We start from the raw sequence: 24,140 nt of genomic DNA, 5'->3' as shown, positions 1-24,140 counted from the left end.
GGTTGGTGGATCGAAAGTTATAAATCTGTCATTCTGCCCCTGAACAAGGCAGTTAACCCACTGTTCCTAGGCTGTCATTGTAAATAAGAATTTGTTCTTAACTGACTTGCCTAGTTAAATAAAGGTTAAATGAAAAATGGAACTCCAACCACCCGCGGGCCGGATTGGAAGGGTATGTATGTGGAAATGTACAGTATTTTTGAAACCTCTGACCTCTACATAGCAAACAAATGTTTTCACCTTACATTTTGGACTACACATAAAACCTTCAGATTATCTATGCAGTTTACTTAATCAATAAGACTTGTTCATAATATGTATTTTATTTTTCGTTACCACGCAGCAGACAAAGAAAAATGTAAAAAATAATCTGACAATGTATGCTTTTAACTATAGACAGACCATCTTATCCTAGTATAATTTATTTGTATTTTCATGTGTTACCAGTGACTACGGTTACATGCACGCAATAATACAATTATTGTGGATAGTGAGATTAATATAACAGTTTGTTTAAAATGTTTACATGCTTTGCAAGGAAGGATCGATCCCTTTTTTTGTTTTCAATTTTCGCCTAAAATGACATACCCAAATCTAACTGCCTGTAGCTCAGGACCTGAAGCAAGGATATGCATATTCTTGATACCATTTGAAAGGAAACACTTTGAAGTTTGTGGAAATGTGAAATTATTGTAGGAGAATATAACACCTTAGATCTGGTAAAAGATAACACAAAGAAAAAAGCATGCGTTTTTTATTTATTTATTTTGTACCATCAACTTTGAAATGCAAGAGAAAGGCCATATTGTATTATTCCAGCCCAGGCACAATTTAGATTTTGTCCACTAGATGGCAGCAGTGTACATGCAACGTTTTAGACTGATCCAATGAACCATTGCATATCTGTTCAAAATGTATCAAGACTGCCCAAATGTGCATAATTCGTTTATTAATATTTTTTCAAGTTCATAATTGTGCACTCTCCTCAAACAATAGTATGGTATTCTTTCACTGTAATAGCTACTGTTAATTGGACAGTGCATTTAGATTAACAAGAATTTAAGCTTTCTGCCCATATCAGATATGTCTATGTCCTGGGATTTTTTTTGTTACTTACAACCTCATGCTAATCTTATTAGCCTACGTTAGCTCAACCGTCCCGCAGGACACCAATCCCGTAGAGGATAAACGATTTCCCTAATAATCCTGTTTACTTTTGAGACTTTTATTAATGCAGAAAATCGTGAATCAAAATAAACGTTCTACCCCAGTGACCATGTAATTTTTTCGAAGCCTATTTGATTCTGAGTTTGTACATATAAAGTTTTCATGTGTAAACTACTTCTGAGATGCAGACTTTCAGAAACTCACTTAACTCGGGCATAAGAGGGAAGCTTGCGTTACCGGTGCATGAGCAGATCAAATACACAGCTGCAATGCTACTGGAATGCCGATTAAGCTGTTTACGTGTCCTAACAATTTGAAAGAATGCTCAGAAAACCAGGTGTTGTAATCGATGTATGTTTCCTTTGATTTTGACCTCACGCCAATTAACATAAGCAGAGTAAGGTGTTTACATGTCTTTTTCCATTCTCGGCCTACTGCCATAATCAGTTTAATATCAAATTATTATTGTGAAAGTTAAAATACTCAGTCTGGACTCTGTTTCAACAGGTTATTCCCATTGAAGTCAACATTTTGTGATGGGTGGACCGGCGGCCATATTGAGTGTACCAGTCAAATACCTGTGGACTGAGGGGCTTTGTCTATTCTATTAATTCTGTTTCTGTGTGGAAGTTGAACAGAGAGGAGGTGATCATCATTAGCAACAATATACAGTATGATTTCACAGCGCCTCAGCAATTCATATTTTCTGAGGCATCTGAATAACAGAAAGATTAGGTGGTTCTGTGAAGATTAACATACAATATTGTATAATTATAACAAAGACGTAGGCTTGGTGCTTGTTGGGTAAATCCCACTTGATGTAGAAGTTCACACGATGGACTGCTTAATTGCTGAAGAAAGATCAATGGGTAGAAGTCTGATGATCACTCTTCACATGATGACACACTTCTCCTCAGCCACCTGTTGTATCTCTGTCATGGTGGTCTGGGCTTTGGTCTTCAGCTGGTCCATGTCCATGTTCTGCAGTTGATGTAGCTGTCCTAGTAGTGAGTCGTTCACCGCCTCTTCCTCCTCATCCTCGTCCACCATCTTGGCTAGGTCCTCAGGGAGATCCAGGTCATCTCCCGCCATCTTCACCATGGCTTCGTCCTGGCCACTCTGAGAAACAGACACATAGTCAGAAATATACAGTGAGGGAAAAAAGTATTTGATCCCCTGCTGATTTTGTACGTTTGCCCACTGACAAAGAAATGATCAGTCTATAATTTTAATGGTAGGTTTATTTGAACAGTGAGAGACAGAATAACAACAAAAACATCCAGAAAAACGCATGTCAAAAATGTTATAAATTGATTTGCATTTTAAAAGTTTAATGTTATACCACAATGTCACCCGTTATGCTGAATGACATTAGCTTTTTTATCCCATATTTTCCCTAGTTTACAACATTTAATCATGCAATTCATATTTACTTGTTGTATGAATACTGAATATGATCATTTTAAACTATTTTATGTCATTTTAAGGTATTTCAAGGCACATTATCTTTATACTATAGATGCCATTGTCTAATAAGGAGAAGGCTGCACGGCACAGACAAAAGATTAACGCAGATCCAGTTGCTAGGGAGGAAAGACTAGCCAGAAGAAAAGCAAGGTATTGTTTTCATGGTTTCATGCTACTGTCAGCAACAGAATAGGATATAATAGGATATAAAGCTGGGTGGATAACGCTTAACATTAAGTTGCACTATTACACTGTAGTTAATGTTTTATTTCCACTACAGTTAAGATATAACTGCTGAATTATATTAGTTAATATAATATGACACACACACACACACACACAGAATTATGGATTAAAAATGGATTATGAATTATATTAGTTAATAGCTGCTTCACATTTGGGGCACTTTATGAAAAATCGAGACAGTACAAGTTTGAATTTAAGTAGTTTGATGGCCATTTTATGTAGCTATTTTGTGTAGGTATCTTGAAATTGTATTTGTGTACCTGCATTGAATAGAAATGTACCAGTTACAGTGTAACAATGCATAATTACAACATTAACTATCATATAATAATCGTGTAATAATGCAACTTAATGCAATGTAAAGTGTTGCCGTAGGCTCAAATTATAGAACATGGATTGTTATTAACATTAGCAATGAAATAGTAACAGCACATGTTTGAAAGAGAAAGGGAGAACTATGTTGCATAGTCAAACTCATGTTCTTTAGTGTGTGGCGTATGGGTCATTTCTCTCTCTCTCTCTAGTTTAGAAGAGATCTAAGTTCAGCTAGCCTGCACATTTTAAACATCTTATCCTGTTTTTTTTACACAGTTTTATAATTTAAAAAAATAGCTAAAAGAAAAATACTATTGCTGCTACTAATAATAGTTCATAGGATCATTATTGTTATTGCTGAAGGATTCACCTTTAATCAATATTTGTGGGCCGTAGTGATGTGTGTCATTCAGGGTAACAAAATAGTGATATACTGTATAACACCAGTATTTTGTATTAAAACACAATAACTTTGTTTTGTTGACTCAGAGAGACAAAAACACATCTCACAGGATGACGTGAAAGATTTTTTTCAGAGATTTTAGAATTTTTTTCAGTGTTAGGCAGGAAGTTTTGTGTAAAAAACCTTTAACAAATTTTGAGTTGTACCCGTGACACATCAAATATGTGGTTTTCAAATTAAAATAATGTCATTTTTTCTGGGCAGTTATATTCCTGCCAGTCGAAGTGTGGATATATAACCTTGTGATTTAAAAAAATGGGCATAAAATTAAAACAATTTAAAAAACATTCAGTGTTATTCTGAATGACATTTTACTAGGGTACATAAAAAATGATTTATTGGCTTTATTCTTCAATATAACTAATATAAGGGAGTAGGTGACACTCCAATGAACATAAAAAAGCCTTTTAGGAAATTGTAATTGCTGTTTTATTTTTTTGCTACTTTAAAAACCTTATGACTTTTACCCATATATATATATGTGTTATATACAATATATATATATATATATGGCCAGGACTGATTGGGCTCTGACAGTCATGTTTCCATTGTCTACAGGGGATCAACGTGATAATTGGGGGCTAAGGGCTCATGTGTTTTAAGTTCTACATATATGAAGTTAGTGGTCAGGCCTACACAGAGTTGATTACGTTACTTTCTAAATCAAATCAAATCGTATTGGTCACATACATGTGATTCGCAGATGTTATTGCGGGCTTAGCGAAATGCTTGTGTTTCCAGCTCAGACTGTGCAGTAATATCTAACAAGTAATATCAGTAAGGAACCTTTTGGATTACCCAAATTCAGTAATATAATCAGATTAATTTGTTACTTTTGGATTACTTTCCCTTTAAGAGGCATTAGAACAACGTGCTCAGCCCCCTCCTGTACTCCCTGTTCACCCATGACTGCGTGGCCATGACACCTCCAACTCAATCATCATGTTTGCAGACTACACAAAAGTAGTGGGCTTGATTACCAACAACGGCGACAACGATGTGACAGCCTACAGGGAGAAGGTGAGGGCACTCGGAGTGTGGTGTCAGGAAAACAACCTCTCACTCAACGTCAACAAAACAAAGGAGATGATCGTGGACTTCAGGAAACAGCAGAGGGAGCACACCCCTAACCACATCGATGGGATAGTAGTGGAGAAAGTGGAAAGTTTTAAGTACCTCAGCGTACACATCACAGACAAACTGAAATGGTCCACCCACACAAACAGTGTGGTGAAGAAGGCTTGTCACCCAAAACCCTGACAAACTCCTATAGATGCACAGTTGAGAGCATCCTGTCGGGCTGTATCCCTGCCTGCTACGGCAACTGCCTCACCCTCAACCGCAAGGCTCTCCAGAGGGTGGTGCGGTCTGCACAACGCATCACCGGGGGCAAACTACTTGCCCTCCAGGACACCTATCGCACTCGATGTCACAGGAAAGCCAAAAAGATCATCAAAGACAACAACCACCAGAGCCACTGCCTGTTCACCCCGCTACCATCCAGTAGGTGAGGTCAGTATGGGTGCATCAAAGCTGGGACCGAGAGACTGAAAAATGCTTTAATCTGTTAAACAGCCATCACTAACACGTAACATGTAATCAGTTAGTCACCTACCCTGGTCCTACAGTAAGTCAGCTCTTACCTCAGGTAGGCGGTACTTGTCCCTCAGGCAGGACCTCAGGTTGGCCCTCTCCGCCTTCTTTGTGGCAAACTCCTTGTCCCGCTCCATCCTGCAAGGGAAAGAAAGTCACTTCGATTTAACTCCCTCAAGTGTGTTAAATTCTATAGATATGGAAGCAAATTCATATCAAAGAATACATATGACAACCAAAGGGCTAAGAAATGTTTACTGACAACCTGACCTGACCAGGAGAAACCTTGGGCCCTAGATATATCATATATAGGATATGGTCAGGTAGGTGGAGACAGAGATGGTCCTGGCTGGAGATAGGGTTGGGAACAATAGGTTCATGGAATTCCAATGGCGGCCAGGGAGGAAGGGATTATAATGACAGCAAGAACATGACTAAGCAAGATTACAGTATTTGCCTCAATATATTACAGTATACTATTTGATTATTTAGCATCTCTTGGTGATGTTTTTTTTCTTCATATAAGGACAAAGTAAATTGTCCCTCATGTCTTTGATTAGAGGGGGACTAAGGTCAGACTGTATACAGGTCCTTGGGTTTCCTTTAGGGAAAAGATAGATAGACTTATAAGCGCTATTATAACCATGTTGTTAAGTATGGAAGTAGATGTTCCTCTATACCAAGCCAGTGTAGACTTGAGGGATAGAACTTTGCCTCTGTGACCCAAATCCGTCCTTAAAGTGACAGTCTCTAATTTTGTCTGTAATTTTTTATTAGTAAATATTTAACTTGATTTTTAATAATATGACTTATAAATACTGTACCTTACGGAGACTATTTTGTTCAACATATTTTCTACTCTTCAGTGTGTGTACTGTATTTATACCTTGGATATCACTTTTCAACAAGTTCAAAAATCACTGGAAGACGTCTTTAACAAGCAACTTCCCTTAAAAAGTAACTTCTCATTTTGAAAATAGCCTATGTGGCATCGATATGAGTCTGAAACATTTACCCTAGTGTCAAAATTGACTACAAAATGTAAATAGGATAATTTTGGTCATATAGTCAGTCTCGTCCAAAACTGAGATTTGGGAGATGATATAAAACATGTTTATGTCACATAATGAAGGGTACCGTAACAGATTTCCTTGGGTTGGGTTTATTTCTATCCTGTCCACATGTCCACAGCTGGGAGCACCCAATTAATCATTTCGGAGCACAGCTGCATGGACCCGATCGTAATGCCCATGGTCAATTTGTTTTGACATTCGATATCCCTATGGGGCTAGTTAGGAACCAACTGTCACGGCTGTTTGAAGGATCGGACCAAAATACAGCGTGTTCGTAGTTCCACATATTTTATTTACCGTGAAACTAAATGCAATACACTAAATACTTCAATACACAAAAACAACAAACCGTGACACAGAGAGAAAACACACTACTCAAAAAATAATCACCCACAAAAACAAGTGGGACAAACATCAGCTTAAATATGACCTCCAATTAGAGACAACAACAACCAGCTGCCTCTAATTGGAGAGCATACCAAACAAGACCTACTCTACCATAGAAAATAACAACTTACTATGGTCAGGACGTGACAGTACCACCCCCCCAAAGGTGCGGACTCCAACCGCACCTAAAAAAAAACAACAACAAAACCCCCCCGAACAACAAACCCCCCACACAACAAACCCCCCCCCCCAACAACAAAACACAAAGGGAGGGTAGGGTGGGTGACTAATGTCTATGGCGGCTCATATGCAATACCCAGAACCTTCTTATCCAGCGCCTCCCCCCATGGAGACGGCTCGGGTTTGGGGCGTGACCCCCACTCCACCCACTGATCCCTCTGCTTCTTTACCACCTGACCGTGGAACGTCGTCGAAAGGAACTGGACTGTAGATCATTGCTAGAGGTTCTGGGATGTAGGCCGCCGCTGGAGGCTCTGGGCTGCAGGCCGCTGCTGAAGGCTCTGGGCTGCAGACCGCCGCTGAAGGCTCTGGGCTGCAGACCGCCGCTGAAGGCTCCGGACTGGGGAGTGCCGCTGAAGGCTCCAGACCGGGGAGCGTCGCTGGAGGCTCCGGACTGGGGAGCGTCGCTGGAGGCTCCGGACTGGGAGGCATCGCTGGAGGCTCCGGACTGAGGAGTGTCGCTGGAGGCTCCGGACTAAGGAGTGTCGCTGGAGGCTGACCGTGGAACGTCGTCGAAAGGAACTGGACTATAGATCATTGCTAGAGGTTCTGGGATGTAGGCCGCCGCTGGAGGCTCTGGGCTGCAGGCCGCTGCTGAAGGCTCTGGGCTGCAGACCGCCGCTGGAGGCTCCGGACTAAGGAGTGTCGCTGGAGGCTCCGGACTGAGGAGCGTCGCTGGAGGTTCCGGACTGAGGAGCATTGCTGGAGGTTCCGGGCTGAGATCCGTCTCAGTAGGTTCCGGACTGTAGGCCGTCTCAGTAGGTTCCGGACTGTAGCCGTCTCAGTAGGTTCCGGACTGTAGCCGTCTCAGTAGGTTCCGGACTGTAGGCCGTCTCAGTAGGTTCCGGACTGTAGGCCGTCTCAGTAGGTTCCGGACTGTAGGCCGTCTCATTAGGTTCCAGACTGAAAAATGTCGCCGGAAGCTCTGGACTGGGAACTGTCGCCGGAAGCTCTGGACAGGGAACTGTCGCCGGAAGCTCTGGATGGGGAACTGTCGCCGGAAGCTCTGGACGGGGAACTGTCGCCGTAAGCTCTGGACGGGGAATGTGCACTGGAATCCTGATGCGTGTTACTGGCATGGGTGGCGCCAGACTGGTAACCTCCACCTCAGGACGAGTGCAGGGAGCAGGCACAGGACGTACCAGACTATGGAGGCAAACTGGAGACCAGGCATTCTGAGCAGGTCTACTCCTAAGTCGCTCTGGATAAGAGCATCTGCTAAATGACGTAAATGTAAATGTAAATTTCTATATGCATTTCTACAATTTGTAGTTGGTTCGAGTTATTTAGGTCATTGAAATTTGGAGTGATTGACATTTTAAAACATTGTGTAATTTACTGTTGGTGTCACGTCCTGACCATAGTAAGTTGTTATTTTCTATGGTAGAGTAGGTCAGGGCATGACAGGGGGTGTTTGTCTGTTTTTGTATTTCTATGTTCATTTTCTAGTTTTTGTATTTCTATGTTGGTTTTGTTTGGTATGATCTCCAATTAGAGGCAGCTGGTTGTCGTTGTCTCTAATTGGAGGTCATATTTAAGCTGATGTTTGTTCCACTTGTTTTTGTGGGTGATTATTTTTTGAGTAATGTGTTTTCTCTCTGTGTCACGGTTTGATGTTTTTGTGTATTGAAGTATTTAGTGTATTGCATTTAGTTTCACGGTAAATAAAATATGTGGAACTACGAACACGCTGCATTTTGAACCGATCCTTCAAACAGCCGTGACAGAATCACCCACCAAAAAAGGACCAAACAGCATGGTAAGGAGTATCTGGAGGAATGGACTTGGGAGGAGATTTTGAATGGAAAAGGACCCTGGAGGCAGGCTGGGGAGTATCGTCGCCCGAGGGAGGAAATCGAAGCAGCAAAAAGGAAGCGACGATACTACAGTGCTCTCGATGCAAGAACCTCTCTCCGGAATCTTGCGTCGAGCTCCACGCTTGACTCCTTGACTGGCTCCGGTTCACTCCACGGCTCTCTCCGATAAGCACGGGAAGTTAGATCAGGTCTCCCCCCTGACATCGCCAAACTCCCCGTGTGCCCCCCCCCCCCAAAAAAACATTTTTGGGGCTGCCTCTCAGCCTTGCCTCTCGGTGCATATAGAGCCCCGTAGCATAGCCTCGTTATTGTTATTATTATTGTGTTACATTTTATTATAACTTTTTATTTTTGCCTACTTGGTAAATATTTTCTTCTTCTTGAACTGCACTGTTGGTTAAGGGCTTGTAAGTAAACATTTCACGGTAAAGTCTATACTTGTTGTATTCAGCGCATGTGGCAAATAAAGTTTGATTTGATTTGAGTCATGCATGGCCACACAGTCATGGGTGAACAAGAAGTACAAGAGGGGACTAAACACACACCCCTGAGGGGCCCCCATGTTGAGGGTCAGCGTGGCAGATGCATGAGCATGTGTGGTTACCAGTTGCTGACTCTGGAGCAATAGCAGTGGAGCAGGAAAAGGAAGAGAGGAGGAAGTAAAAGAAGAAGAAGAAGTAAAAGAAGAAGAAGAATGTAGAAGAAGTAAAAGAAGAAGAATGTAAAAGAAGAAGAAGTAAAAGAAGATGAAGAAGAAGTAAAAGAAGATGAAGAAGAAGTAAAATAAGAAGAAGTAAAAGAAGAAGAATGTAAAAGAAGAAGAAGAAGTAAAAGAAGAGGAAGAAGAGGGTTGTCTGGAGCACAGTGCTGGTCAGTTATTACACCAGAATTGCATTATCTTACGTCAGAGTTATTGGAGGGACTAGCATCGACATGTTGTAGTAGTGACGCCACCTGTCGGAAGACAGTGTCCCAGACCCTAATCCCCCTGACCCCTGCCTGGCCAGGCTTACATGAGCCTAATGCTACAGCCCCCAGTCATTACAATAAGCCATTCTGCCGGGAGCCTACAGCCTACAGTTTTTATACCTGCCTTTCACTGACATCACCTGAGCCTCACACCCACACACACACACACCCACACACACACACACACACACACACACACACACACACACACACACACACACACACACACACACACACACACACACACACACACACACACACACACACACACACACACACAAGCACACACATTATTCACACATAATTGCTCTCATGCACACCAACACACACATGTATGTATGTGCACTCAGGTATGTATGTGTAGGTGGGCAGTAACACGTGGATACATGTGCTCGTAAACATGTAACACCATGTGCCTGTCGTTCTGCTCTACCCGCCCCTCTGTGAGAGACAGACACTCGTGGCTTGACAGGAAGCTAGTGTTGAAATTAGGCTAATCACTAAACCCCTCAACCAGTGTTATTATGATACAAGCAGGGCTTTATATACCTCTACTCTCTGTAGCAGATGTCAAACACATAATGTGGTACTGTGTTAGTTATCAGACATAATGTGGTAGGTACTGTGTTAGTTATCAGACATAATGTGGTACTGTGTTAGTTATCAGACATAATGTGGTAGGTACTGTGTTAGTTATCAGACATAATGTGGTACTGTGTTAGTTATCAGACATAATGTGGTACTGTGTTAGTTATCAGACATAATGTGGTAGGTACTGTGTTAGTTATCAGACATAATGAGGTACTGTATTAGTTATCAGACATAATGTGGTAGGTACTGTGTTAGTTATCAGACATAATGTAGTACTGTGTCAGTTATCAGACACATAATGTGGTACTGTGTTAGTTTTCAGACATAATGTGGTACTGTGTTAGTTATCAGACATAATGTGGTAGGTACTGTGTCAGTTATCAGACACATAATGTGGTACTGTTAGTTATCAGACTGTAAGGCCACTACCTCTGCTGCTCTTAGACAGACCACTGGAAGATGGTTGTGACATTAACATTGACACACTCTACACTCATGTTATGAAGCTAGATAGGTCTCTGAGAGTTGTAGTAGATGTTACTGTCTGTAGCATCAAAATGTTTTGCTGGTAAATTAGGCCAGCTAGCACCTTTTGCATTATTCATTTAGGCCAGCTAGCACCTTTTTCATTATTCATTTAGGCCAGCTATCACCTTTTTCATTAATCATTTAGGCCAGCTAGCACCTTTTGCATTATTCATTTAAGCCAGCTAGCACCTTTTGCGTTATTCTTTAGGCCAGCTAGCACCTTTTTCATTATTCATTTAGGCCAGCTATCACCTTTTTCATTAATCATTTAGGCCAGCTAGCACCTTTTGCATTATTCATTTAGGCCAGCTAGTGTAACAGTATAGCTTCCGTCCCTCTCCTCGCCCCAACCTGGGCTTGAACCAGGGACCCTCTGCACACATTAAACAACTGACACCCACGAAGCATCGTTACACATCGCACCACAAAAGCCGCGGCCCTTGCAGAGCAAGGGGAACAACTATTTCAGGTCTCAGAGCGAGTAACGTCACCGATTGAAACGCTATTAGCGCGCACCACCGCTAACTAACTAGCCATTTCACATCGGTTACACTAGCACCTTCTGCGTTATTCATTTTGGCCAGCTAGCACCTTTTGCATTATTGATTTAGGCCAGCTAGTACCTTTTGCGTTATTCATTTAGGCACGCTAGCACCTTTTTCTTTATTAAATTAGGCCAGCAAGCACCTTTTGCATTATTCATTTAGGCCAGCTGGCACCTTTTGTTTTAATCATTTAGGCCAGCTAGTACCTTTTGCATTATTCATTTAGGCCAGCTAGTACCTTTTGCGTTATTCATTTAGGGGAGCTTGTACCTTTTTCATTATTAATTTAGGCCAGAAGGTACCTTTTGTTTTAATCATTTAGGCCAGCGAGTACCTTTTGCATTATTCATTTAGGCCAGCTAGCACCTTTTGCATTATTCATTTAGGCCAACTAGCACCTTTTGCATTATTCATTTAGGCCAGCTAGCACCTTTTTCATTATTCATTTAGGCCAGCTAGCACCTTTTTCATTATTAATTTAGGCCAGCAAGTACCTTTTGCATTATTCTTTTAGGCCAGCTAGCACCGTTTGCGTTATTCATTTAGGCCAGCTAGCACCTACTGTGTTATTCATTTCGGCCAGCTAGTACCTTTTGCTTATTCATTTCAGGCAGTTAACACCTTTTTGGTTATTAATTTCGGCCAGCTAGCACCTTTTGCATCATTCATTTAGGCCAGCTAGCACCATTTGCGTTATTCATTTCGGCCAGCTAGCACCTTTTACGTTTTTCATTTAGGCCAGCAAGTACCTTTTGCGTTATTCGTTTAGGCCAGCTAGCACCTTTTGCTTATTCATTTCGGGCAGCTAGCATCTTTTTGGTTATTCATTTCGGCCAGCTAGCACCTTTTGCGTCATTCATTTAGGCCAGCAAGTACCTTTTGCGTTATTCATTTAGGCCAGCTAGCACCTTTTACGTTTTTCATTTAGGCCAGCAAGAAACCTTTTGCGTTATTCGTTTAGGCCAGCTAGCACCTTTTGCTTATTCATTTCGGGCAGCTAGCACCTTTTTGGTTATTCATTTTGGCCAGCTAGCACCTTTTGCGTCATTCATTTAGGCCAGCAAGTACCTTTTGCGTTATTCATTTAGGCCAGCTAGTACCTTTTGCGTTATTCATTTAGGCCAGCTAGTACCTTTTGCGTTATTCATTTAGGCCAGGTAGCACCTTTTACGTTATTCATTTAGGCCAGCAAGTACCTTTTGCGTTATTCATTTAGGCCAGCTAGTACCTTTTGCGTTATTCATTTAGGCCAGCTAGCACCTTTTTCTTTATTAAATTAGGCCAGGTAGCACCTTTTGTATTAATAATTTAGGCCAGCTAGCACCTTTAACGTTATTCATTTAGGCCAGCAAGTACCTTTTGCGTTATTCGTTTAGGCCAGCTAGCACCTTTTTCATTATTAATTTAGGCCAGCTAGCACCTTTTGCGTTATTCATTTAGGCCAGCTAGTACCTTTTTCATTATTCATTTAGGCAAGCTAGCACCTTTTACGTTATTCATTTAGGCCAGCAAAGAACCTTTTGCGTTATTCGTTTTGGCCAGCTAGCACCTTTTGCTTATTCATTTCGGGCAGCTAGCACGTTTTTGGTTATTCATTTCGGCCAGCTAGCACCTTTTTCATTATTCATTTAGGCCAGCTGGCACCATTTGCGTTATTCATTTAGGCCAGCTAGCACCTTTAACGTTATTCATTTAGGCCAGCAAGTACCTTTTGCGTTATTCAATTAGGCCAGCTGGGACCTTTTACGTTATTTATTTAGGCCAGCAAGAACCTTTTGCGTTATTCGTTTAGGCCAGCTAGCACCTTTTTCATTATTCATTTAGGCCAGCTAGCACCTTTTGCGTTATTCATTTAGGCCAGCTAGTACCTTTTTCATTATTCATTTAGGCCAGCTAGCACCTTTTGCGTTATTCATTTAGGCCAGCTAGTACCTTTTGCGTTATTCATTAAGGGCAGCTAGCACCTTTTTCTTTATTAAATTAGGCCAGCTAGCACCTTTTGTATTATTCATTTAGGCCAGCTAGCACCTTTTTCTTTATTAAATTAGGCCAGCTTGCCACTTTTGCATTACTCATTTAGGCAAGCTGGCACCTTTTGTTTTAATCATTTAGGCCAGCTGGTACCTTTTGCATTATTCATTTAGGCCAGCTAGAACCTTTTGCGTTATTCATTTAGGGCAGCTTGTACCTTTTTCATTATTCATTTCAGCCAGCTAGCACCTTTTGCATTATTCATTTAGGCCAACTAGCACCTTTTTCATAATTCATTTAGGCCAGCTAGCACCTTTTTCATTATTCACTTAGGCCAGCTATCACCTTTTGCTTATTCATTTCAGCCAGCTAGCACCTTTTTGGTTATTCATTTCGGCCAGCTAGCACCTTTTGCGTCATTCAATTAGGCCAGCAAGTACCTTTTGCGTTATTCGTTTAGGCCAGCTAGCACCTTTTGCGTTATTAATTTCGGCCAGCTACCACCTTTTGTGCTATTCATTTAGGCCAGCTGGCACGTTTTTCGTTATTAATTTAGGCCAGCTGGTACCTTTTGCGTTATTCATTTAGGCCAGCTAGTACCTTTTGCATTATTCATTTAGGCCAGCTAGCACCTTTTGCGTTATTCATTTCGGCCAGCTAGCACCTTTTTCATTATTAATTTAGGCCAGCTAGTACCTTTTGCGTTATTAATTTTAGCCAGCTAGCAACTTTTGCGTTATTCATTTCGGTCAGCTAGCACCTTTTTCATTATTCATTTAGGCCAGCTAGTACCTTTTGCGTTATTCATTTAGGCCAGCTAGCACCTTTTGCATGATTCATTTAGGCCAGCTAGTACCTTTTGCGTTATTCATTTCGGCCAGCAAGCACCTTTTTGGTTATTCATTTCGGCCAGCTAGCACCTTTTGCGTCATTCATTTAGGCCAGCTAGCACCATTTGCGTTATTCATTTAGGCCAGCTAGCACCATTTGCGTTATTCATTTAGGCCAGCTAGCACCTTTTACGTTATTCATTTAGGCCAGCAAGTACCTTTTGCGTTATTCGTTTAGGCCAGCTAGCACCTTTTGCTTATTCATTTCAGGCAGCTAGCACCTTTTTGGTTATTCATTTCGGCCAGCTAGCACCTTTTTCATTATTCATTTAGGCCAGCTAGCATCATTTGCGTTATTCATTTAGGCCAGCTGGCACCTTTTACGTTATTCATTTAGGCCAGCTAGCACCTTTTGCGTTATTCGTTTTAGGCCAGCTAGCACCTTTTACGTTATTCATTTAGGCCAGCAAGTACCTTTTGCGTTATTCGTTTTAGGCCAGCTAGCACCTTTTACGTTATTCATTTAGGCCAGCAAGTACCTTTTGCGTTATTCGTTTAGGCCAGCTAGCACCTTTTTCATTATTAATTTAGGCCAGCTAGCAACTTTTGCTTTATTCATTTAGGCCAGCTAGTACCTTTTTCATTATTCTTTTAGGCCACCTAGCACCTTTTGCGTTATTCATTTAGGCCAGCTAGTACCTTTTGCGTTATTCATTTAGGGCAGCTAGCACCTTTTTCTTTATTAAATTAGGCCAGCTAGCACCTTTTGTATTATTCATTTAGGCCAGCTAGCACCTTTAGTGTTATTCATTTAGGCCAGCAAGTACCTTTTGCGTTATTCATTTAGGCCAGCTAGCACCTTTTTCATTATTCACTTAGGCCAGCTATCACCTTTTGCTTATTCATTTCAGGCAGCTAGCACCTTTTTGGTTATTCATTTCGGCCAGCTAGCACCTTTTGCGTCATTCAATTAGGCCAGCAAGTACCTTTTGCGTTATTCGTTTAGGCCAGCTAGCACCTTTTGCGTTATTAATTTCAGCCAGCTACCACCTTTTGTGCTATTCATTTAGGCCAGCTGGCACGTTTTTCGTTATTAATTTAGGCCAGCTGGTACCTTTTGCGTTATTCATTTAGGCCAGCTAGTACCTTTTGCATTATTCATTTAGGCCAGCTAGCACCTTTTGCGTTATTCATTTCGGCCAGCTAGCACCTTTTTCATTATTAATTTAGGCCAGCTAGTACCTTTTGCGTTATTAATTTTAGCCAGCTAGCAACTTTTGCGTTATTCATTTCGGTCAGCTAGCACCTTTTTCATTATTCATTTAGGCCAGCTAGTACCTTTTGCGTTATTCATTTAGGCCAGCTAGCACCTTTTGCATGATTCATTTAGGCCAGCTAGTACCTTTTGCGTTATTCATTTCGGCCAGCAAGCACCTTTTTGGTTATTCATTTCGGCCAGCTAGCACCTTTTGCGTCATTCATTTAGGCCAGCTAGCACCATTTGCGTTATTCATTTATGCCAGCTAGCACCATTTGCGTTATTCATTTAGGCCAGCTAGCACCTTTTACGTTATTCATTTAGGCCAGCAAGTACCTTTTGCGTTATTCATTTAGGGCAGCTAGCACCTTTTTCTTTATTAAATTAGGCCAGCTAGCACCTTTTGTATTATTCATTTAGGCCAGCTAGCACCTTTAGTGTTATTCATTTAGGCCAGCAAGTACCTTTTGCGTTATTCATTTAGGCCAGCTAGCACCTTTTTCATTATTCACTTAGGCCAGCTATCACCTTTTGCTTATTCATTTCAGGCAGCTAGCACCTTTTTGGTTATTCATTTCGGCCAGCTAGCACCTTTTGCGTCATTCAATTAGGCCAGCAAGTACCTTTTGCGTTATTCGTTTAGGCCAGCTAGCACCTTTTGCGTTATTAATTTCAGCCAGCTACCACCTTTTGTGCTATTCATTTAGGCCAGCTGGCACGTTTTTCGTTATTAATTTAGGCCAGCTGGTACCTTTTGCGTTATTCATTTAGGCCAGCTAGTACCTTTTGCATTATTCATTTAGGCCAGCTAGCACCTTTTGCGTTATTCATTTCGGCCAGCTAGCACCTTTTTCATTATTAATTTAGGCCAGCTAGTACCTTTTGCGTTATTAATTTTAGCCAGCTAGCAACTTTTGCGTTATTCATTTCGGTCAGCTAGCACCTTTTTCATTATTCATTTAGGCCAGCTAGTACCTTTTGCGTTATTCATTTAGGCCAGCTAGCACCTTTTGCATGATTCATTTAGGCCAGCTAGTACCTTTTGCGTTATTCATTTCGGCCAGCAAGCACCTTTTTGGTTATTCATTTCGGCCAGCTAGCACCTTTTGCGTCATTCATTTAGGCCAGCTAGCACCATTTGCGTTATTCATTTATGCCAGCTAGCACCATTTGCGTTATTCATTTAGGCCAGCTAGCACCTTTTACGTTATTCATTTAGGCCAGCAAGTACCTTTTGCGTTATTCGTTTAGGCCAGCTAGCACCTTTTGCTTATTCATTTCAGGCAGCTAGCACCTTTTTGGTTATTCATTTCGGCCAGCTAGCACCTTTTTCATTATTCATTTAGGCCAGCTAGCATCATTTGCGTTATTCATTTAGGCCAGCTAGCACCTTTTACGTTATTCATTTAGGCCAGCTAGCACCTTTTGCGTTATTCGTTTTAGGCCAGCTAGCACCTTTTACGTTATTCATTTAGGCCAGCAAGTACCTTTTGCGTTATTCGTTTTAGGCCAGCTAGCACCTTTTACGTTATTCATTTAGGCCAGCAAGTACCTTTTGCGTTATTCGTTTAGGCCAGCTAGCACCTTTTTCATTATTAATTTAGGCCAGCTAGCAACTTTTGCTTTATTCATTTAGGCCAGCTAGTACCTTTTTCATTATTCTTTTAGGCCACCTAGCACCTTTTGCGTTATTCATTTAGGCCAGCTAGTACCTTTTGCGTTATTCATTTAGGGCAGCTAGCACCTTTTTCTTTATTAAATTAGGCCAGCTAGCACCTTTTGTATTATTCATTTAGGCCAGCTAGCACCTTTAGTGTTATTCATTTAGGCCAGCAAGTACCTTTTGCGTTATTCGTTTAGGCCAGCTAGCACCTTTTCAATATTAATTTAGGCCAGCTAGCACCTTTTGCGTTATTCATTTAGGCCAGCTAGTACCTTTTTCATTATTCATTTAGGCCAGCTAGCACCTTTTGCGTTATTCATTTAGGCCAGCTAGTACCTTTTGCGTTATTCATTTAGGGCAGCTAGCACCTTTTTCTTTATTAAATTAGGCCAGCTAGCACCTTTTGCATTATTCATTTAGGCCAGCTAGCACCTTTTGAATTATTCCTTTAGGCCAACTAGCACCTTTTTCATTAATCATTTAGGCCAACTAGCACCTTTTTCATTATTCATTTAGACCAGCTAGCACCTTTTGCATTATTCATTTAGGCCAGCTATCACCTTTTGCTTATTCATTTCGGTTAGCTAGCACCTTTTTGGTTATTAATTTAGGCCAGCTAGCACCTTTTGCGTTATTCATTTAGGCCAGCTAGTACCTTTTGCGTTATTCATTTAGGGCAGCTACCACCTTTTTCTTTATTAAATCAGGCCAGCTAGCACCTTTTGTATTATTCATTTAGGCCAGCTAGCACATTTTTCTTTATTAAATTAGGCCAGCTATCACCTTTTGCATTATTCATTTAGGCCAGCTGCACCTTTTGTTTTAATCATTTAGGCCAGCTAGCACCTTTTTCATTATTCATTTAGGCCAGCTAGCACCATTTGCGTTATTCATTTAGGCCAGCTAGCACCTTTTACGTTATTCATTTAGGCCAGCAAGCACCTTTTGCGTTATTCATTTAGGCCAGCTAGCACCTTTTTCATTATTAATTTAAGCCAGCTAGCACCTTTTACGTTATTCATTTAGGCCAGCTATCACCTTTTACGTTATTCATTTATGCCAGCTAGTACCTTTTGCGTTATTCATTTAGGGCAGCTAGCACCTTTTTCTTTATTAAATTAGGCCAGCTAGCACCTTTTGTATTATTCATTTAGGCCAGCTAGCACCTTTAGCGTTATTCATTTAGGCCAGCAAGTACCTTTTGCGTTATTCGTTTAGGTCAGCTAGCACCTTTTTCATTATTCATTTAGGCCAGCTAGCACCTTTTGCGTTATTCATTTAGGCCAGCTAGTACCTTTTGCGTTATTCATTTAGGGCAGCTAGCACCTTTTTCTTTATTAAATTAGGCCAGCTAGCACCTTTTGTATTATTCATTTAGGCCAGCTAGCACCTTTTTCTTTCTTAAATTAGGCCAGCTAGCACCTTTTGCATTATTCATTTAGGCAAGCTGGCACCTTTTGTTTTAATCATTTAGGCCAGCTAGTACCTTTTGCATTACTCATTTAGGCCAGCTAGCACCTTTTGCGTTATTCATTTAGGGCAGCTTGTACCTTTTTCATTATTAATTTCAGCCAGCTAGCACCTTTTGCATTATTCATTTAGGCAAGGTAGCACCTTTTTCTTTATTAAATTAGGCCAGCTAGCACCTTTTGTATTATTCATTTAGGCCAGCTGCACCTTTTGTTTTAATCATTTAGGCCAGCTAGCACCTTTTTCATTATTCATTTAGGCCAGCTAGCACCATTTGCGTTATTCATTTAGGCCAGCTAGCACCTTTTACGTTATTCATTTAGGCCAGCAAGCACCTTTTGCGTTATTCATTTAGGCCAGCTAGCACCTTTTTCATTATTAATTTAAGCCAGCTAGCACCTTTTACGTTATTCATTTAGGCCAGCTATCACCTTTTACGTTATTCATTTATGCCAGCTAGTACCTTTTGCGTTATTCATTTAGGGCAGCTAGCACCTTTTTCTTTATTAAATTAGGCCAGCTAGCACCTTTTGTATTATTCATTTAGGCCAGCTAGCACCTTTAGCGTTATTCATTTAGGCCAGCAAGTACCTTTTGCGTTATTCGTTTAGGTCAGCTAGCACCTTTTTCATTATTCATTTAGGCCAGCTAGCACCTTTTGCGTTATTCATTTAGGCCAGCTAGTACCTTTTGCGTTATTCATTTAGGGCAGCTAGCACCTTTTTCTTTATTAAATTAGGCCAGCTAGCACCTTTTGTATTATTCATTTAGGCCAGCTAGCACCTTTTTCTTTCTTAAATTAGGCCAGCTAGCACCTTTTGCATTATTCATTTAGGCAAGCTGGCACCTTTTGTTTTAATCATTTAGGGCAGCTTGTACCTTTTTCATTATTCATTTCAGCCAGCTAGCACCTTTTGCATTATTCATTTAGGCCAGCTAGCACCTTTTTCGTTATTAATTTAGGCCAGCTGGTACCTTTTGCGTTATTCATTTAGGCCAGTTAGTACCTTTTGCATTATTCATTTAGGCCAGCTAGCACCTTTTGCGTTATTCATGTCGGCCAGCTAGCACCTTTTTCGTTATTCATTTCGGCCAGCTAGCACCTTTTTCATTATGCATTTAGGCCAGCTAGTACCTTTTGCGTTATTCATTTAGGCCAGCTAGCACCTTTTGCGTTATTCATTTCGGCCAGCTAGCACCTTTTTTCATTAAAGTTCTGACAGGTTACTGGAAGTAGCGAGTTCACGTTCATGTCACGTTAGCATGAAACAAATCTTCTGTTTTCATTATGTGATATCAAAGTTCCTCAGCTTCTCTCTTCTTGTCCATAGTTACTTCCTAAGTGTAATCCGTTACATTTTCTAGTTACCTGTACAAAATTATAATCATTAACGTAACTTTTGGATTACCCAAACTCAGTAACATAATCTGATTACATTCCCGTTAACTTTTAATTACATTCCCCTTAAGAGCCATTTAGAAGAGGGCAAAATATTATCCATCAAACACATTTGGTGTGCCATCATAGGGGTTTCAGACTTGTGGTCAGACTTGCTCAGGTGGAACAAACTTAAACATCCGCCTTTTTAAATTCAGAATTGAATGTCATTGAGAATACAGAAACGTGTCATGATGTATTTGTTTTCTCGCAAAACATCCATTGTGAATTTAAAAGTAATCCAAGAAGTAATTATCTAGTTTTTCAAAGTTTGGGTGGTAACATAACTGATTACAGTTATTGTTTTTTTAACAGTCTAATGAAATGTAACTGACTACATGTAATCAGCCACTCCCAAACCCTGCTGTCCGGTATGCTAATATAGCACGTAAAAACATACGTCTTTAAACATAAATATTTTTTGACTAGTTCCACTGACTTGCATCATCTGCTAATCTGCTATTGTGAGAAAACTAGCCATCCCTCATATTAGCCTAAATCTGGATTTAGGTTCAGATATAAAGACACATTGGTACACTTTGCTCTTTGGGGGTTTTAGCTAGGATTAAGGGGTAATGAATTGGTACACTTTGACCTTTGGGGTTTTTAGCTTGGGTTAAGGGGTAATGAATGTATTATGAATTTGTTCAAAACACTATGCGAATATAACTTGATCAGTTGATCGATTGATTGATTGGTTACTCACTTCTCCTCTATGAGCTGTCGCTGGTACTCCTCAAACTCTTCTCTGGACATTCCTTTAGACTCAGGGGTCTCCTTCACATCGCCTGCTGGCACCTCAGCCTCTCCTCCTCCTCCCGTCATATCCTTCAACTTACTCCCCAACATGGCCTTCATCATGAACGACATCCTGGACCAACCGATGAGCTACAGAACTACAGTGGAGCACTACAGGGGAAGGGGAGGGTAGCAGGTTGTTAGAAAGAGGCCCACAACTGCCTCAAATGTAGAGTGAAAGAGTAGCTAAATCAAGTTTTAAGAGAATAATTCCACAATGTTGACCTGCTCAGTGCAAATAGTTTTTTTTATTTGAAGAGTTTAAGAAGAGCTGGGATGATGTGTTCTGTAGAGTATAACTTTCCCTGGTGTCACCATAAGCTGTTGTCTGTCAAGGTGAAGGGATCTGGGTGTCTATGTATTCTGTCTGGAGTAAAACCGCTCAAGAGCTTAGCTTATTACATGTAGCCTACTGACCAGTACTGAACAGGCGCCGGCCAGCCAGACCTCACCTCTGGGGCGCACACACAGTCAGACTACCTGGACCTCACATACACAGTCAGACTACCTGAACCCCACATGCATAGTCAGACTACCTGGACCTCACATACACAGTCAGAGTACTTGAACCCCTCATACACAGTCAGAGTACCTGAACCCCTCATACACAGTCAGACTACCTGAACCCCTCATACACAGTCAGAGTACCTGAACCCCACATACACAGTCAGACTACCTGGACCTCACATACACAGTCAGAGTACCTGAACCCCTCATACACAGTCAGACTACCTGAACCCCTCATACACAGTCAGACTACCTGAACCCCACATACACTGTCAGACTACCTGAACCCCACATACACCAGGTCCAGTGGTTCTTTGGGAAGGGTGATGGTTCTATGTGGAACCATACTGACTAAAATAACCTTTTGAGCCCTTCAATGGTTCTTTGGAGTTCAGAATAGGGTTCTATCTTCTTTTAATGGTAATTAAAATGTAGGGGCGGTGGCTAATTAGAATATTTTGGGGCGTGGTTTGCTCACAGCTCTTTTTCTGCAACCATTAGTGAGTGTCATTCCAGTTCATGGAATCTGTTGACCAGTGATGGTGTCTTGTGAAAGATTCACGTACGGTATGTCCTCGTGTCAAAATGAGAACAGTTGACTAAATGAGTGGTTCTCAATTCTCTCCAGAGACTCCCAGTGGTTCCAGAGCTAGCACACCTGTTTCAACTTGTTAATTAACACAACAATAACGCCTAAGGAATAATAAACTCTGTATGGTTTCTTCACAAGGATCTACAAAGAACCTTGGAGATAACAAAGGTTCTTTATAAACTCAGCAAAAAAAGAAACGTCCCTTTTTCAGAGGCCTGTCTTTCAAAGATAATTCGTAAAAACCCAAATAACTTGACAGATCTTCATTGTAAAGGCTTTAAACACTGTTTCCCATGCTTGTTCAATGAACCATAAACAATTAATGAACATGCACCTGTGGAACGGTCGTTAAGACGCTAACAGCTTACAGACGGTAGGCAATTAAGGTCACAATTATGAAGACTTAGGACACTAAAGAGACCTTACTACTGAATCTGAAAAACACCATAAGAAAGATGCTCAGCGTCCCTGCTCATCTGCGTGAACGTGCCTTAAGCATGCTGCAAGGAGGCATGAGGACTGCAGATGTGGCCAGGGCAATAAATTGCAATGTTTGTACTGTGAGATGCCTAAGACAGCGCTACAGGGAGACAGGACGGACAGCTGATCGTCCTCGCAGTGGCAGACCACGTGTAACAACACCTGCACAGGATCGGTACATCCGAACATCACACCTGCGGGACAGGCACAGGATGGAAACAACAACTGCCCAAGTTACACTAGGAACGCACAATCCCTCCATCAGTGCTCAGACTGTCCGCAATAGGCTGAGAGAGGCTGGACTGAGGGCTTGTAGGCCTGTTGTAAGGCAGGTCCTCACCAGACATCACCGGCAACAACGTCGCCTATGGGCACAAGCCCACCATCGCTGGACCAGACAGGACTAGCAAAAAGTGCTCTTCACTGTCTAGTCGCGGTTTTGTCGGATTTGCGTACTCTGCAGCGGGATCGATTTGGAGGTGGAGGGTCCGTCATGGTCTCGGACTGAGCTTGTTGTCATTGCATGCAATCTCAACGCTGTGAGTTACACGGAAGACATCCTCCTCCCTCATGTGGTACGCTTCCTGCAGGCTCATCCTGATATGACCATCCAGCATGACAATGCCACCGGCCGTACTGCTCGTTCTGTGTGTGATTTCCTGCAAGACAGAAATGTCAGTGTTCTGCCATGGCCAGCGAAGAGCCAGGATCTCAATCCCATTGAGCACGTCTGGGACCTGTTGGATTGGAGGGTGAGGGCTAGGGCCATTCCCCCCAGAAATGTCCAGGAATTTGCAGGTGCCTTGATGGAAGAGTGGGGTAACATCTCACAGCAAGCACTGGCAAATCTGGTGCAGTCCATGAGGAGGAGATGCACTGCAGTACTTAATGCAGATGGTGGCCACACCAGATACTGACTGTTACTTTTTATTTTGACCCCCCTTTGTTCAGGTACACATTATTCAATTTCTGTTGGTCACATGTCTGTGGAACTTGTTCAGTTTATGTCTCAGTTGTTGAATCTTGTTATTTTCATACAAATATTTACACATGTTAAGTTTGCTGAAAATTAACACAGTTGACAGTGAGAGGTAGTTTCTTTTTTTGCTGAGTATAGAACCATTCTCCATAAAGGTTCTATAAAGAACCATAAAGAGTTGTAACTACAGCGGAACCCTTTTTTGGTGTAGTACCTTCGGGAAGTATTCAGACCCATTGACTTGTTCCACATTTTGTTACGTTACAGCCTTATTCTAAAATGGATAAAAAACTTTTTTTCCCTCATCAATCTAAACACAATACTCCATAATGACGAAGCAAAAACAGGCTTTCAGATTTTTGGGGGATAATTTATAGAAAATAAAAAAACTGAAATATCACATTTGCATACGTTTTCAGACCCTTTACCCAGTACTTTGTTGAAGCACCTTTGGCAGTGATTACAGCCTCAAGTCTTCTTGGGTATGACGCTACATGCTTGGCACAGCTGTATTTGGTGAGTTTCTCCCACTCTTCTCTGCAAATCCTCTCAAGCTCTGTCGGCTCTATTTTCAGGTCTCTCCAGAGATGTTCAATAGAGTTCAAGTCCGGGCTCTGGCTGGGCCATTCAAGGACATTCAGAGACATGTCTCAAAGCCACTCCTGCATTGACTTGGCTGTGTGCTTAGGATCGTTGTCCTGTTGGAAGATGAACCTTCGCCCCAGTCTGAGGTCCTGAGTGCTCTGGAGCAGG

General features: G+C 41.5%; 1 protein-coding gene across 2 annotated transcripts; it reads right to left on the bottom strand.

Moving 5' to 3' along the window:
- Positions 1–422: 422 nt before the first annotated feature.
- Positions 423–21,166, bottom strand: cplx4c (complexin 4c). 2 transcript variants are annotated; one of them, XM_014141161.3, is made up of 4 exons: positions 21,055–21,166; positions 20,738–20,940; positions 5,302–5,389; positions 423–2,286 (listed from the first exon to the last, which is right to left on the bottom strand). In XM_014141161.3, the coding sequence occupies exons 2-4, from the start codon at positions 20,899–20,901 to the stop codon at positions 2,059–2,061; spliced, it is 480 nt and encodes a 159-aa protein (XP_013996636.1). In that variant the 5' UTR covers positions 20,902–20,940; positions 21,055–21,166; the 3' UTR covers positions 423–2,058. The 2 variants fall into 2 exon arrangements, with proteins under 2 accessions (XP_013996636.1, XP_013996637.1); XM_014141162.3 differs by having other exon boundaries at positions 20,738–21,166.
- Between the last annotated feature and the right edge of the window lie 2,974 nt (positions 21,167–24,140).

Source organism: Salmo salar, chromosome 14, assembly GCF_965601325.2.
Source record: "Salmo salar chromosome 14, fSalSal1, whole genome shotgun sequence".
Classification (NCBI taxonomy): domain Eukaryota; kingdom Metazoa; phylum Chordata; class Actinopteri; order Salmoniformes; family Salmonidae; genus Salmo; species Salmo salar.
This window is presented reverse-complemented; position numbering and strand designations above follow the sequence as displayed.